The sequence below is a fragment of the Centropristis striata genome, chromosome 8 (genome assembly GCF_030273125.1).
Source record: "Centropristis striata isolate RG_2023a ecotype Rhode Island chromosome 8, C.striata_1.0, whole genome shotgun sequence".
Lineage (NCBI taxonomy): Eukaryota > Metazoa > Chordata > Actinopteri > Perciformes > Serranidae > Centropristis > Centropristis striata.
The window spans coordinates 32493950-32511099 of record NC_081524.1 but is presented as its reverse complement, the minus strand read 5'-3'; the positions used below and the strand labels follow the sequence as shown (position 1 = coordinate 32511099).

The following is a 17150-nucleotide window of genomic DNA, read 5'->3' as shown; positions in this document are numbered from 1 at the left end:
GAAACAAAATGACCAAAAAAGACACAAAATGACTTCATAAGAAGACTCCATATAGTTAAACTATTATAAAATTTTCACATTCTGGGTTCCTTTTGTGTACAATGAGATATTGTTTAAACAAAAAAAAAGATTAGAATTGTTCCATTGTTCATTGTTATAAATTGATCATTTTATTATTAATTTGACACAGGGGCCACAGCAGGGGCCAAAGGCTTCTTCACAGGGGCAGTGGCCCCTGGAGGACCCTGTGTAGAACCGCCACTGCATGCGGGCCCTGTCTCTGTGCATAGTTTCATAGTTTTTTCTCCTGCTTGCATCTATGATGTTTAGCGTTAGATAGCCAATCACCAGCTTTTTTAAACCTAAAAATATTTATGTTTGTTACCCAGCTTTACACACGATAGATAACAACCCTGCTCTTACAAATGTTCAAAATGTGTTTTTTGTAATTCTTTATATTTATATTAATTTATATTACTGTTTTTGCAAGTCTTTTGTTTGTTTTAGTTTGTAGTAATGCTTACTGAAAGTAACAAATATTTTTCATATTTTAAGTTGACATTCTGTTATGTGTAGGGAAATGTATAAAACAGTATATTTATTATTTACTGCAGTCTTTTCAGTTAATATTAAAGATTCATAAATAAATTGTGATATTATTACACCATGGCTATGGGGAAATTGTCTTTATTTCAATATAATACTCAATGCAAAAAATTACATTTTACAATATTTCTCTTCACATCATAATTGCCAAAACTGTACATGCATTAGCTTTATTTCAAGGGGGAAACTGTGAGAGGTTTGGGACTTGATGAGTGTAAATTAAATTTAGTTTAGTCAAGAGCTAGAAATGTGATGCTAGTATTTTTGCAGTTGTGTTCGCATCTGATTCTTCCCTAATAAAAATGAATAATTAAGTAATGTCTTGAGAGCTTAAATCAAGTTTGCAGACACCCTACATGTATCCTTAATTGTTTTTTTGTGTCTCAATGGACTAAAAAACACTAACGTGTAAGGTCAGCGTCTTGTAAAAGAAATATAGTCACTCTAATCTAAAGCATACAAGTGAGCAAGTAGCAATCCCAAATTTAACATACTGCTGAAAAACATTTTTTAGTCTATGTTAAACAAGACTGGAGCAGTCAGCAGAGGGGTGAATTATATTATATACATTGGTCATGGTTGAGTATACACACTTCTAGCAGTTAATATGATTTTCATTATTACGCAGTTGCCCATAAAGTTGTAATCATTTTGTTTTCAGACACAATCCTCTGTTAATTGTGGTTTAATTTTCATTGTGATATGTTTGTAAGAGATTGATTAATAAAGTTTTGAGAAGATATACACTTTATCTTTCCATAATAAATCACATCGTCACCATCATTTCATGGAAAGAGGTAAAAAAAAAAAATGTTTTATTTCAACTTAATGGGCGACCGTGTATTTGGTCATCAATATGTGGTGCAGTAAAATAAATATGTTAAACATAAACATGATTTTGGGTGTTCTCACATTTTAGCGTTTAAGATGATTGGATCATGAAGACATGTAACATGTCTCAAACAAACATGTAGACACTGACTAATATTTACAAGAAAATACTGATTTCAAGAGAAGCATCATCTTCACCAGTTTATTTGGGAATGTGATGGATAGACTTTGAATGAATAATTATTTTTCATACAAAAGTCAGACTACTGCCTAATGCCTATAAAACATCATGACATGTATACACAAGTAAGAATGTAATTATGAAATAAAGTGTGCTTTGATTTTACAAAATAAAGTCCACCAGAGAATGTTTTAGTTATCCATTCGCATTATTTATAAATTTGTGACATTTAAAAAAAATCTCTGATCATCTGTGTGTGTGTGTGTGTGTGTGTGTGTTGCACAATGTAAAAGTTGAGTTATTAAGTCATTACTAATCAAAAGTCTGCTCTCTTTGTGACTTGAAAAAGTCTCACTTCAATGTTTTGCTGTATAGCTCACATGTTATAGTGATTATTTTTAACTTGACTTTGCAGTAGTATACAGCTAAAAGGTAAGAGGAGATTATTATTATTATATTATTATTATTTTCTAAGATTATTTCTCTTTTGCCCTTTCATCAAAGTTTAACTTCATTATAACAACGTGGCTGAACTTTTTAACACTTTATGTTTATGTCTGTGTATCTCTGCAAAGATACAGGGTAGCCATTCAGGAGTTTGGACTTGTTGAACATTTAACAATGTGGGAAGGTACAAGAAGGGGTGAAATCCTCAATAATAAAGTTTTAGGTGAGAAGGAGAATCTGTGATGTGAGGGGAACATCACCGCCTGTCATCCCTGTCCAACTGCCCCCTGCTGACATCTTCGAGGTCTTGTAGTATTTTCATCCAAGAGTAAAAAAACGTCTCATGTTCGGGCCAATTTGTGAAGCCCCGGCGCATTGTGATAGTTCTGGAGGAGAGAGAGATGAATTTGTAATTTCACAGGAAGAAATTATAGATGTAGATTAGCAAAACTTGGAAAAAAACAATCTTGAAGCACATATTGAACAAAAATTATGTAACTCTGAACGTGACTGGTGATTGCACAACACTTTATTAAGAAATTTTGTTGCCTTAATTTGGCAATTACGCTTTGTAAGTGTGCGCGCGTGTGTATGTGAGAGAGAGAGAGAGAGAGAAAGGAAGTATTTTGTGATGCCAAATGCTTTGACTTTAAAAATGCTACAATTTAATACACAAGGCTGTATTTTTCGTTAATGAGAATGCTTGTATTTTTACATGAAAGTGTGTCCATACTAGTGATGGGACGAACAACACTGGTGCGTCAGCACTGTGCCGAGCACACAAGAGTGAAACCCCGTATTGGTGCGTGTATCGCTTTAAAAAAAATAATCATGTGACCGATACAGGTGATGTGTCGTTTCGAAGTGCTGCGCCAAAGTGTGTTTATAAGGGAACAAACTGTATCGACATGTTGTGGGTTTGTTGGATGCAGTTTTGCTGTTGCTGTTGGATTTTTGCTTGGCCTCACCTTGTTCCACTGACTTCATGGATCATTCCAAGAAGTTTTCCCCAGTCTGAAATAATTTAACTCTGAATTTTATTACAGACTAATTCGCTATATTTTACATACCAACTCAGTTTAGCATTTACACAAACAAGGTTTTAAGCAAATTTTAAACTCTTCTCATGAACAACTTAACTCAGCAAACAAATTGAACTCAGCAAATGAAATTATACAATGATGAGATCATATTTTAAGTAAAGGACTGGCGATTAAATATTTCACAGGCTGATGTTGGGTTTGCAGCATGTTAGCTTTTCCATTTCATTTTCATTTTGTTTACCTCCAATGATTTTATAACTACTGCAGGGGGCACTATTGAGTGACCAACACAGTGTCAATACAGTGATGACACAGTTTGTGTAGTGTGTCAATACACTCCTTGAGGTATCATCATCCCATCACTAGTCCATACATTGCTGGTAATTGGTTAATATAAGACCCGAATGCCACCAAGTTTCATTACAAAATCATGCCTTTAGTTTTTCTGCAATAGACAAACAAACAAACCGAGACAAAAGCTAAACCTCCTTGGGGGGGTTACTAAAGTGTCCAGTCTCTCACCCTCATGGCTGTGGATATCCAGGGCAGAAATCGGGACACTCTGGTGTAGACACCTGGTTTCTTGGCCATGGCACAGCCTATTCCCCAGCTCACCACCCCCATCAGACGATACCGCCTCGTCTTAGACAGGCAGTCTTCCGCCACAAAAGGACCGCCGCTGTCTCCCTGAAACCAAAGAGAATTATAGCACTTCACATACACATTTAAACAACCCATTTCAGGCCAGCATTAACAGAAATTAAATAGGAATGCAATAACATAGAAACAACCAGGTATATCCATCATGCACACACCAGAATGCATTAACCCTTTATCAGGCAAATAACTATATTTGGTAACTTCAGGTAATATTTCGAGAAAAAAATTGCAAATTTACTAGATTAAAGTGGCAAATCTACAAGAAAAAAAGCTGCAGATTTAAGAGATTTAAAGTGGCAAATCTGTGCAAAAAAAGTCGCAGATTTAAGAGATTTAAAGTGGCAGATCTGTGCGTAAAAAGTCACAGATTTACGAGAAAAAAGTGGAAAAAAAGCAACTTTTTTCTCCCAGATTCACCACTTTAACCCTTAATAGGACTCATTGGAATACTTGCAAATTCCAAATTTCAACCCTAGAGAATATTGGAGGATATTACATATTGCCAGAATGTGCAAAAAAAAAAAAAAAAAAAAACATACGAAAATGATATTTTGAGAAAAAAGTTTATGAGATTAAAGTGGCAAATCTACGAGAAAAAAATGTGTAGATTTATGAGATTTAAAGTGGTGAATCTGGGAGAAAAAAGTTGCTTTTTTCCCACTTTTTTCTCGTAAATCTGCGACTTTTTTTTCACGCAGATATGCCACTTTAATCTAGTAAATTTGCAACTTTTTTCTCGAATTATTACCTGAAGTTACCAAATATAGTTCTTCGCCTGATAAAGGGTTAACAAAGGCTCACTCTGACCTGGCAGGCATCAGTGCCTCCTTTCTCATAGCCAGCACAGAACATGCTGGTTGTGATCTGGTTGTCATAGTAATCAGGACCGTTACAGACAGTGTCACTGATGATCGGGACATTCGCTTCCTGGAGAATATCTGCTTGAATACCTGTCAGTGAGAAACAGCAAAAGCATTTAAAAACAACAACACTGCATCGGTTTGATCTCAAAAGAAGCATTTATGTATCCATTGCTGTCAAACCTTATTAGGTGTTGCAATTACCAAGACTCAGTTTTGACCTCTCTCCCTGTTCACACTAGTGATGTTGTTTGATAGCATGTATTGTGCATGTTGATACAAGGAATTAAAATAATCTCATCAAACATATCATTTTAAGTTAATGTCAGAAGGAAATGGGGACTCACCATAGTAATCTACATTTCCCCAGCCTGTTACTGTTCCCATCTGTCCATCTTTCAGTCTCTGACCGTATGCTGGCAGGCAAACAGGCTGAATATATTCTACACACAAACATATGTAGTAAGTTACAGTAATAATACTTCAACATCAAACACACACACAATCATTCTCATTTTTGCTTGTTCTCACAGGAGCTAAAAGCTATATAACCATTTTTTCCTATTAGTGTAGCAGCAAATCTGTAATATGGCACTGTACAGAGAGCCATTTAACATTAACAATCCTCTACTTTGTTTACTTTTTTTTCTCACTCCAGTGGACCTCATGTTGTGGTTGTAATTATGAAGGCCAAACACTAGATGTCAGAAGTGACCTACTGAAATGCTGCTTTATATATTTCTACTTTAAGTTTGTTTTATAGGCAAATTATGATTCAATATCATTGACACAACAATTATCCAAAAGCTGGTGGGAATACCCACAATGTGACTATATAACAAGTTTCATTTATATTTCAGAAACTTAATTCATTGCCTTGATCCTATATCTCTGATTATCTCCATCATTTTGTTTTCACTTCTTGGTCAGTACAGATCATTTTAAAGTATATTTTTCTTTAGAAATATGTAATTTCCTCAAATTACAACCCAGGAAGTATGATGATTAAGATTAATTTAGTTACTGGACTGGTCAAAAATGTGCAGAACAGTGACATACACCGTAACGCAAATCTAACCTCTGTCTCTCTCAGACCTTTAATACATTACAGTAACATTACAGAGGAATGAGTCTTGTAAAAACTACTGTACTTTGTGGATATTTAACTGAAGGAGTCCTAGGATTAGCAAGAGAGCATCAGACACAAGAGGAAGCAATGGTTACAGTAGAAACTGCTCAGTGCTGATATAACTATGACAAATAAAAGAACTTTTGTTCTGCTGACTCGAATTTGGGAAACAGGAAACCTAAAGGAGGCAAATGACCATAATGACCTTCTCTCCGGTTCTCTCCATATCTTTGCCATTCTTCCTCATCTCCAATGATTGTCACCATGCGATCAAATATTCAGATGTGTGACGAGGATTGTGTGTTTGCTCTTGTGCGACCTACCATTGAAAGTGAGAGGCTTTGTGAGGGCCAGAACAGCGATGTCCCTGCTGTTGTCGTCAATGCTGGCATCTACAAAGGGCAGGTAGCTGCTGTGGTAAACAATGGTGTTCACCTCAGCCACGTTGGCGTTGACTGGTTTACCATAGACCGAGCCCAGCAGAACACGCCAGCGATTAACAGAGCGATACCGCCTGGCGTGAAATTTTAAAAAAGAGAAATTGTCCACCATGTGCTTAAAAAAAGATTTCTGTATAAACTCAAGCTTGATAACTTACTCTCGAAAGCAGTGAGCTGCTGAGACAATCCAGCGGTTTGAGATGATGGTTCCTCCGCACTGATGGACTCCATCGTACTCCAATCTGACCTGCCAAGGCCAGCTGCCCTGCCTGGCGTCCACACCACCAACTATACGGTCTGCTGCAAAACTACGCCTGCCACAGTCTGTCGAGGGGAAAGAGGAGTGAGTTTGATGTCTAGGTTAAATGTAGGTAAAATCATTAAACATTACTACAAAAGAGAAACTGGAGAAACTGAGCAAAGATATAGAATATAGAATAATGAGAATGGGGGAGTGAAAGAGTAGAAGATCAGAGGAATGAAAAGGTAAGTAAGTAAATTATTCTGGTTTAGTCTCATTGGTTTTCCCCCTTGGTACATATAGACCTCAACAAACACACTTAGATCCTCTAGAAAAGTGGTGGTCTTGGTCCAGTCCCAAATGAACTGTGGAGTTTTTGCCTTTGTGGAGTGCTTTACATTCTGGGATGCAGCATGATAACTGGAGCAACTTGCGTAGTAGTAGCATCTAGAATTACAATGTTTCTTTCCCAGAATGCACTAGACCCAGAACACATTACTTTTTCTGATTGTATTTACTTTCTTCCTCCCACCCCAAACACATCATACCAATGGATGGTTGTAAGATAAGCAGAAAGAAGGTGAAAAACAATAACAGCAGGCTGGGAGGCCTCAGAGGAAAAAGCCGAAATAACAAGGAGTTTGGGAGAATTACAAGCCTAGCATGTGATGAAAGATGAGTAATGGGAGTAAGCTGTCTGAGTATAAAGTGTGCCAGTGTGTCAGACAGGATAAGTGTAGATCTGAGCTCACATCTTACCTTGACATAGCAGTGTGAGAACCTCGTTGCTCTCACAGTCACTGAAACAGAGACAGACAGAGTTAGTAACAGCCTGATGGAGAAAAAACTAAGCTACTGTTTGGCTTTCTATGTCAACCGAGCAGACAAGTGAAAGAAAATTCAGCAGGAGCAACAGAGAGGACAGTGTGGTAAAGGTTAGACTGCTTGAGACAGGTGCAGGATCAAACAGACAGGTGTTTGTTACCATGGGAACAATGAGTCTTTGATTTTCTTGCCATAGCTGAGCTCTTGCGCTCTGACACAGAAGAACTCGCCACCATCTCCGCTGGCCTCTGGCACTGATGTGACTGAGTAATTCACCACACTATGACACAGACACACACTCCAGTCACACACTTCTCACTATGCTGCAATAAAACATTGAGATATATTTTATAAAAAAGATCTCACCTGATAAAGCCCACTTCTTCACAGCTGATGCTTGCTAGCAGCTCATTGGCTGAGGAGGAACACACCTGCCGCCACCTCCTCTGGGCGGAGTCATAGACTCTGAGACGTTGGTCAGCAGAATTTACTTGGACTGCCGGGAATAACAGAGGACTACTTTTAAAGCAAGTTCAACACAATAACACACACTCCTGCTTACCTACTCTGTGTAAGTTTTATGTCTGCTCCTACTAAATATTGAGTAACATGTGACTTAGAAAAGACCACAGACTAAAACCTGGATTGCATTAAAATTCACATGCTGTAGAATCATCAGATATATTTGTTTTTTCACAAATGAAAAGTATTACCCTGTAAAAGTTTCTGCTAACAAACAAACAAGATCAGAAAGAAAAAAAAATGTCTTCACCAGCTCTTCTCATCAGCTCTTCTATAGACAATAAGACAAAACATCACCCTTTCCTCTCTTACTCACCATCATACAGTCCTGTGTCTTCCTCCATTGTGCAATATGTAACTACAGAAGGGTCATAAAAAACAGCCTTTGTTAAGTCAATGCAACGTATGAAAGCAAATATTGAAATCCTGATCATCAGATTTTTTTTGAAACAGACAACAGAATAAAAACGCCGGTAACGCTTTATATTAAGGTCCTTGTAATAACCATTAATTAACAATAAGGCCCTTGTAAGTCCTTACAAGATGCTTATTAACATTATTGTGTGTTTATAAGCAATAATAATAATAATAATACAGCTAATAGCAGGCTATAAGAGATTTATAAGCACTTATAAGAAACTTGTTAACAGTTTGCAAATGCGTAAGAACATGAATAAAAGCCTCATGAGTATCTTATAATTGTTCATAATAGCATTACAAACACCCATGACCCACCCATTATGTCTTTGCCATGCCTTTATTAATCTTATTTTGTTTGCTTATTGATATTAAAATATACTTTATTGCTCATCTATTATAAGTTAACTATAAGTTAACTAACAGTTAACTATGCTTTTTGCAGCTACCGGATCTAAAGTGAGAACAATGCCTTATTACTTGTTAATGAACGGTTATTACAAGGACCTTAATATAAAGCATTACCAAAACACCTTAAAGTCAGACACAGCAGATTATGGTCATCATACATTTGACAAAAAAAAAGTGTCTCTATGTGTATGTGTGAAAGCATGTGGTCTGACCTACGGCCCAGACAGCAGCTCCGATGGCTCCCAAGGTCATCAGTGTCACACATACCCCAGTTACACGGCAAGGGGTCAACACACAGGTCAGAGAGATTCCCCTGTTCCCTGCAGACACACACACACACACACACACACACACACACACACACAGTGTGTCATTTGACAATGAGACACAAACATAAAAACATACACGCCAGTGCACATATACAGCAGCAGTCGATCATAAGAACAAACACAGATGGCTGACGGAAACTTTAATCAAAGGGTTAAATATTATGACACTGAAATAAAGTCAGATTTGTTGTTGCTGACAAGTTTGTATATATGGACATATTTGGCAAAACAGCACATGGCAAAAGTTACAAGTAGTTGCTTGTATTTAATTTGGGCTCTTTTTTTTGGACGCTTAGGCTGCCTTACAACAAACATCAGCACAATGACCGGTATCAGCACGTTGTCCCAATGTGAAGGGGCATACTGAACATTTGCTGGCACAAGCTGAAAAGTACAAACGACAGATTAGATCAATAGTCTAAAGTCTAGCATTTCTCCACAAAGCAAGAACAAACTTTTAAACAAGAATATAGTGCCATATAGTCCCACATGCACGCACAGTATGTGCATGTGCACCTGCATGCAGATGTTGTGTGTCCCTTTCTGCCCGTGTTATTCTCTCCTTTTCTGCTTGTTGGAAGGTTTGTCCCCTACACCAGCATTGTAGGGGACATTCCAACATATAATGGAATGGAAAACATATGTGTAATTATATAAATCATTATATAAAACCTTCTGGTGTGCCAGTTCTGGGTCCTGGGACAAAGCCTGCGGGCTCACTGCCATGACTTACTGGGACAATTCTGACGGTACACAGCCATATTCAATTTTATAAGTTATGCCTGTCCTGTTCCTGCTGTTGTAAGAAAGATCCACTGATCATTCTTCTGTCTCTTTTTTGTCTGTTTGCTCTTCCTCTCTTACTATATTTAACTAATGTGGCTGAAAAGAGAAGAGATTAAGAAAAAAGAGCAAATAGTATTGCCATTAAAAAAGATCCTCTTTTTATGTGAACTGTCATCCTGCCATACAAATCCCTTATCACTCAACACAGCTCAGCTCACTTCCCTTCACACTGACAACTATTTACACAAGCCAGTGGTCATCATAATCATCATCAAAGTTGTGCAGCAAAAGACTAGGTTACACACCCTGACACAGACACATTAAATCATATCACAAAGTTGTTAATCTTGGCTACTGGCAGAGTTACACTGTTTTATGTAACTGTGTTCCTTTGATTTTTTTATGACTCTACTAAAAACTGCCAACCATAATGGGATCTGTCCTAACCGGTCAGGGTGTCTCAATGAAAGCAATAACAAAAGACAGAGTTTGGTGATGTTGTGAAGTTGTGTACACTGTAAATAAATTATTCTGTAGTCATTTCATTTTACTTAATATATTTGATAAAATGTATTAAATATAAATGCGTCCTTGATTTTGAGGTAGTTGTTTAAGTAACTTTAATATAAAAATGTTTGAGATAGAATCTACTTATTTTGACCACATTAAATATAACCTTTATGTGTATGTAATTCTAAATCAAGAGAATTTTGAATGAATCCAACACAATAGAATTAGTCCGTTTTTAATTGACAGGCCCTTCCTGTTAAGTTGTTATTAACTCAACTTGTAACGTAGTTAGATTTAATTAATAATATTGCGTGCAATCTGTTGCCTCAATTTTATTGAGTAGCAATTGTTTATCTCTTTTTACAGTGTAGGATCATGGGAGTTGTTGCCTTCCCCCACATTGTCGTCATTGCAGCCAGCTTCTTCAGGTTAGGATTTTAGCGTTCATTTTTCAAGCGTCATTGTTACAGGCGTTTCTATATCATGTTTGACTTTTTATAGCAGGGAAAGCAGACATTACTGATAGCAATAATGATGGCCTAACTACATTGACAATGGACATGCAATGGTACAATGGCAGAGCCTGTTGTAACTCTCATTATATTATTAATTACACCTGTGTGTTTCCAGCTATGACATGTCAGAATGTCTGCTGTAAAATAAACAACTTCTGGAGTAATTGACACCCATGTCAGTCAGTCAGGCTCTGGTCTACTTAATGCCAGGAGACAGCAAGCAAAAATGACGACGGGATCTTTTCAATTCAAATATGATACATGAGTGTGTGTATCAACTGTGTTGATAAAATACCAGATTCTGTTGAAAATTAAGCATTTTTCACGTTTGATCAAATTCAAGCATATTTCTAACCTTGAAAGTGTAACAGTTGAGTATTTTACAAGACTTTGTACGTACCATGTTATTGTTTGTTATAAAAAGCAGTAGCAAAAGTGAGCTGTTATGTAAGTAAGTGGATTTCCCATTCCTTACATTGCATGGGACAGTCAGGACTGTAACTCTAATACTTCCCATCAATGTGCCAGGAAACAACTGAAGATACTGTAGGTATATGAGTGCTTCCCAACAAATCAAAGAAAACATTCTACATGGCTAATTTCCTTCCTGTCACTCTCTCCCTCCAACATTTTCCCTTCCCTCTCATATCTCTATCTTTCTTACTTTCTGTGAAAACAACTGAAGAAAAGGAAATGAAAAACACAACATGTTTGATTAGGCTTTTTAGGCTTCTCTCTCTCACACACACACACACTACACTCTTAACTCGTGCTTACACATTTTAATTTCTTCTTCTATTTGCGTTAGTTATCTTATTTGTTTAAATAAATCACTTATTTGCCTTCAACCAGCATCTTCCTAATTTTTGTCACAGATTCAAAGACAGGTCATGACATCATAGGAAAGGTGCTGCGGGACATATTTTCAGGAGAGCACCCACATCAATCAGTCAGATGGGATTATTAACTTGTTTGTCAGACATTAAAGGGTGCTGGGTGTCTGGGTGAACCAAAATGAACCTGCATAGTCACAAACACAAAGTCAGCTTCCAAAGCTATACCTAGACTCCTGAGTCTGTGGAAGTACACAACTCTAGGAATGACAAGGAACCAGTGTTATATAGAACCACTTACATTGTTTGGTCCCACAGTAGCCGAATTTCTACGTCGTTATCAAGAAATATGATAGCTGTGTAGACCTACTAATCCAGTGACCTTCAACTCCTTCTAAGTTATCTCCTCACATCTGCGCCATCCCTCTACACTACAACTTTTTCCTGGCTAACTCTACCTGCACCTTGACTGCATTTCTCTAAAAGCTACTTTTCCTTGCCTCCCTCTGTACCCATCTCTTTCCTTCCTCCCCTCCCCTCTTTGTGCCTCCTGTCGTCTTCCTCTCCCTTTCCATACCTGTCCTTTCTTCCCCCGCCCTTCCTCAGGCTTCCCCTCCTAACATACAGCCAGCATGATAATGGTGTTATTGTTCCTTGGGTTGTAAAATTTGGATTAACAATGGCAACCCAAGGTCAGAGAGAGGAGAAAAATTGAGGCAGAAAAATGTAAAGATGAAAAACAAACAAAAATGAGTGAATATAATGAGTATCTGATGAATACAACAGGACATCTTATCAGAAGTACATTCCAGGATCCTGTTCGTTATTTCAGATTATTTTTTCCAGGAAATACCCAAACATCTCTTCCACACACCTCAACTCCAGCACATACACACATACACTAGTGCTGTCCTTTCTTCATCCTGATCTCTTCCCCTCAACGCAGCACACTTTCCAATCAAATTGCAGGACAGAACAAGCACTCTATTGTGTCCACTTCTACCTGAGAATGTCCTCTCCTGTGTGTCTGTATGTGTGTCACATGAGTCAGGGTTCTTCTAAAATCACTATGGTATGTGATGTTGAGCACGCTGCAATAGTATATAGTAGTTAGTTGTGAGTACAGTTCATATGATGCATATTTTGTTTCATAATAATACAAAAGGTTTTGCATCACATTCAAAGCTTCAAAAAGAGTTCTCCCTGGCAGCCACAGTGGGAGCTGTATTGTGTTGTAAATGGGTTAGCAATATTAATTATATCTACAGTTTTCTAAAATACTAACGATATTTGACGCTGGCATATCATTTCTAACATTAAACTGAAAAAAATGTATAATAGCCAAAAGACTGAGATAATAAATATCAAGACGACTGAAAAAATCCATTTAAGTTTGACAGCATTCAAAGATATGATGAACTAACATACATTTCTTTAACTATGTCTCATATTTTCTTCAAGCTCAACCACAAAGTTACGGTTGACTTGGTCCAGTTCCAAACTAACTGTGGAGTGGATTGTTTGTGGTGGGAGCCTGATCCGACTTTGATCCGACCCAACTTCAAGGTGTTTTTCCAGATTAAAGTGGTACAATGCATCATTATTGTTGTACATAAGGAATATTACACAGTGCACTAAAGATTCAGGGCTGCCCCCACTGCATGACTAGATAGTTTGTTGCCATGGTCTGTTGCTGTGTGATAAATAAGGCTGGCACGAGAGGTAACAATTAATCATCTCTCACTGTTAGCGTGACCCATCCACACAAACATACTACACATACAGTACATACATTTTATTCTGGGTTATTTCTATCCTCATCCGTGAGTCACATGACCAACCAGAAGCAGCTGGATGGAAAAGGTTTACTGTGTCATGAGTCATTCACTTGGATTTTGGGAGGGAAACCCACAATAAGCCGTCCCACTGTAGCAACACAGTTTGGGGGGAAAAGAAGCAGCTGCACACCAGATGTACACACCCTCCCCAAACTGAAATTTAAAGAAAATCATGGAAAAGCACAGACAACACATTCTGATTAAACAAATTAGACAAAATAAAGTATTTTACTCAAATAAAAAAGTTTCTCAAAGTGTCATTGACATAATGTTAGTGGTTGTCATTAAAATAAAAGAAAAGGGTTTCTTAGAATGGCAACAAGGCAAATGACAGTGATACGTGTTTATTCAATACCAACTCAATGTCTATTTACCATTTTTAAAGTGCTTCCAAACATATCTCACAGTTCGTGCTGCTTCATCATGGAGATTGTTCTGTTATCATTTCATCAATAATGCTTTTATGACTTCTCGTTCTCGTGTTGGCTGAAATTTAGAAAGTTCCTTCTTGACCTTGAAAATAGTAGTTTAACAAAATAATCCAAACTTAAGGTCCATGTGCTAGTTTTTTGTTGTTTTTCAGTGCTCTTGAAGAACTCACTGCATAATCAGCATCTGTTTCAACCCAGGAAGAGCAGACAGTTATGTATCTGGTCCATCAAAAACAAAGCTGTGCTTAATATGCATACACTCCAATATAAATATGCCAACGGGTTTAAAGGGTTCTCAAAATATATACTAATAATATTATCCTCTTCCTACGTAGACTGAAATTAACCTAGGCATGGTAACAGCAGTATGAAGCAAAGATAACAATACAGAAACAGAATAAATCCTCAAACACACACATGAAGCCCAAGCAGAAGCTGTGACTCATACTTCTAGTGGTTGTCATGGCAGAAAGTAAAAATAAACATAATCATGCTGAGCAGTAAATATTAGTTTAATTGCAAATATGCCCTTCCCTGTGTGGCAGGAGCACTTGAGTGTGAATGTGGATGTTTGTGTTACTTTACATTGTACTTGTTTATGCTTATACATGTGTTCACACATGTACAAGCATGTCACTTTTCAGGTTACACCACTTGTTTCCTAAAATAGATGATGTCCCACCTAATCTCACCCCAGACATACACAAAGTAAGCCACACCATTTATGCCACTCCTTGGCGCGACTGTGTTTCTCTTGTAATTACACACACCAAAGACACATCCTGATTCACTACATCTGGGAGGACTCCCTTTAGTCAGGCAACAGAAACTATAAAACCAAACTTTAAGCTGACCACGCTCAGACACAGAGAGTAAATTACAGTATAAGGACACAACAACCAGAGAGAAGACACTAAGAACTAAAGACTCCACTTCATGGGAAACTACTGACTTCATTGTACTCAACTTGTCCCTGCTGTTCAAGGTAGGTGTACTGTTGTCTACTGTTATTATGGGGTAAAAACATAAATAGGGTGAATTTACTGTCAGAAACAGAAGCTCTTTCTAGCAACAGTAAATTAATATTGCACGTTATCTTATCTTTACTTACATAACAGCATCATATGGTTGGCAATAAAGTCATTAGGAGCCATAAAGCTGCGTATTTGTCCAATCACTCCAATACAACAACACTGTATTACAGCTAATGCTACGTAACAGGACAGATGTGGGTTCTGTAGTTTCCTTTTAAGTGTGGGCTTCACTAATGGAGATAGGACTGTGTTTTCTACGTAAAGGTAAGAGAGTTTCTTATTGACAGAGACATGGGTACAATGAGTTATTTTGTTTATGAATGAAATGAGTTGTTATTGCTGGCAATATAATGTGCTACATTTTATGTGTAATTTGACATAAAGGACAGTGGTTATTTCTGGCCCTAGTTATGAACGCTACTCTCACACTTCCATTTAGATTTGGACTTATAGGAATCTTATTGGACTAAAAGAATATAGCCAATCTAAATACATGTTTCGAAAACTGTAATATGAACTTCAAAAATAAACCCAGTGAACATCAGAGAGACAGCCAGTCAGCTTTAAACAAACCAGTTAATGGTTAACTGTCAAGTGGGCTGATGTCTGGTCCCAAATACAAAAAAACAGGCAACATGCGCTCTGCAGCATGACCAGCACAGCATTTTAATCTGTGTGTGTGTGTGTGTGTGTGTGTGTGTGTGTGTGTGTGTGTGTGTGTGTGTGTGTGTGTGTGTGTGTGAAGGAGTAGGGAGGGGTGGATAATGAGAGCAAGAACAACAGTGTATTTAACATGTGCACTCACCCATCTTCCCCTCCGTCACAACTTTTTCAGCATACATCTTTATACTCGAGGAGGCAGAGGGCAACAATAGACAATGATCTGTCTCCTTCCTTCCTTCCTTCCTTCCTTCCTTCCTTTCCTTCCTTCTCTCCTTGACAAGGCAGGTGGTCTATGCCTTGGCAGTCACCTTTCCCTGAAAACATAACATTGGGGGTCTTAAGTGAAAAACAATCACCATGTTGTTGGTAATAAAAAATTTTGAATACACATTTATCAAGGAGATAGCCAGATAGAGTTACATGACATTAACTTTAAAAATGTTCTATAAAGTGAGAGGACAAATTAGTTTAGCCACAAAATAGAATGATAATTTAAAAACTCAAGACTACACATAATCACTTCAATTCAACTAATAAAATTACTAGGTTACATCGCAGTTTCAGAGCAGTTGTTTACACTTTGTGTTTAGTTAACTCACGCACGCGCGCACGCACACACACACACACACACACACACACACACACACACACCTCCAGAAAGCCAGGATTGCTAACAGGTTCTCATTTTGTTATTTGTTTTTGTTAATATTTAAGTTATTTCTAAGTTGGAAAACTGACAATGAAAATACAATTAAATGATTAAGTCAATATAAGAAATTTTAACTGAAGTGTTTTCCTATATCTTAGGTCAATGTGAACAAGCTTCTTATGCCACTACATATATAAATCGTCCATATGTTGTCTTTATTGACCATCACCAAAGGTTAGACCAGTCACAGTATTTCTTTCTGTAAACGGGAGGACACCAAGCTAAATGAGACATTATCTTTTTTCTTTTTTTATAAGAAAAAAAGTTTTATCTCCTATTGCTATATATAATTTACAGATATATTTAAATTACCTATAAAATGTAAACATTGCTAGTATAGCCTAGCCATTTAGACTCTCGAGACAGAGATAGTTAAACAGGTTCAATAGAAAAAGGACATAAATAACATAAATATAACACAACATAAACAGTATTGTTGACATAATCCAAATTAATATATAAACTGACAACTTTACTTCATTAAAAAATATTTATCGACTATTTTTTATAGCCTTTGTCAATGTTAGTTATAAGCAGGCATTTATGTGATTGTTTCTGTTCAGAGTTAGCGGAAAAGGGCTGAAACAAATTGCACAAAGTGACTCACCTGTCTTTTCTTGCGGCAGGTGGAGCACTGGCCTTCGCTGCTGACAAATATTAGCCTATATTTAATTTAAGTCCCTTAAGAATAGAAAAAGCTAAAAAAAAAAAAAAAAAAAAAAAATCTTCCCCGAAGAAGCCAGGCGAAAATGCCGTTAAACGCCACCACAGATAAATCCCAGTTTGCAGTAAATCCTTTTTTGTTCTCTTCACAGGTTACTGACCCCAAAGAAAGAAGAAGGGAAAAAAGGTAGCAAAGTTTTCAGCGACCGTTTCTATTAACCAAATC

At 37.2% G+C, this 17150-nt stretch overlaps 1 protein-coding gene across 1 annotated transcript; it reads right to left on the bottom strand.

The window, feature by feature from the left end:
• Positions 1 to 22: 22 nt before the first annotated feature.
• On the bottom strand, positions 23 to 17086 carry hpn (hepsin). The gene is made up of 13 exons (XM_059339432.1): positions 16869 to 17086; positions 15695 to 15866; positions 8826 to 8933; positions 8102 to 8143; positions 7630 to 7759; positions 7424 to 7543; positions 7198 to 7238; positions 6356 to 6521; positions 6081 to 6271; positions 4976 to 5071; positions 4576 to 4718; positions 3631 to 3795; positions 23 to 2451 (listed from the first exon to the last, which is right to left on the bottom strand). The coding sequence occupies exons 2-13, from the start codon at positions 15729 to 15731 to the stop codon at positions 2407 to 2409; spliced, it is 1284 nt and encodes a 427-aa protein (XP_059195415.1). The 5' UTR covers positions 15732 to 15866; positions 16869 to 17086; the 3' UTR covers positions 23 to 2406.
• Between the last annotated feature and the right edge of the window lie 64 nt (positions 17087 to 17150).

What these genes read in the sequence shown, in the direction of transcription:
- hpn (XM_059339432.1), bottom strand. Translation starts at nt 15,731, where the DNA reads ATGTATGCTGAAAAAGTTGTGACGGAGGGGAAGATGG. An exon ending in TCTCACACTGCTATGTCAAG is followed by an intron (nt 6,522 to 7,197) that starts GTAAGATGTGAG and finishes TCCCCTCGACAG; the next exon opens with ACTGTGGCAGGCGTAGTTTT. An exon ending in GGATATCCACAGCCATGAGG is followed by an intron (nt 2,452 to 3,630) that starts GTGAGAGACTGG and finishes TCTCTCCTCCAG; the next exon opens with AACTATCACAATGCGCCGGG.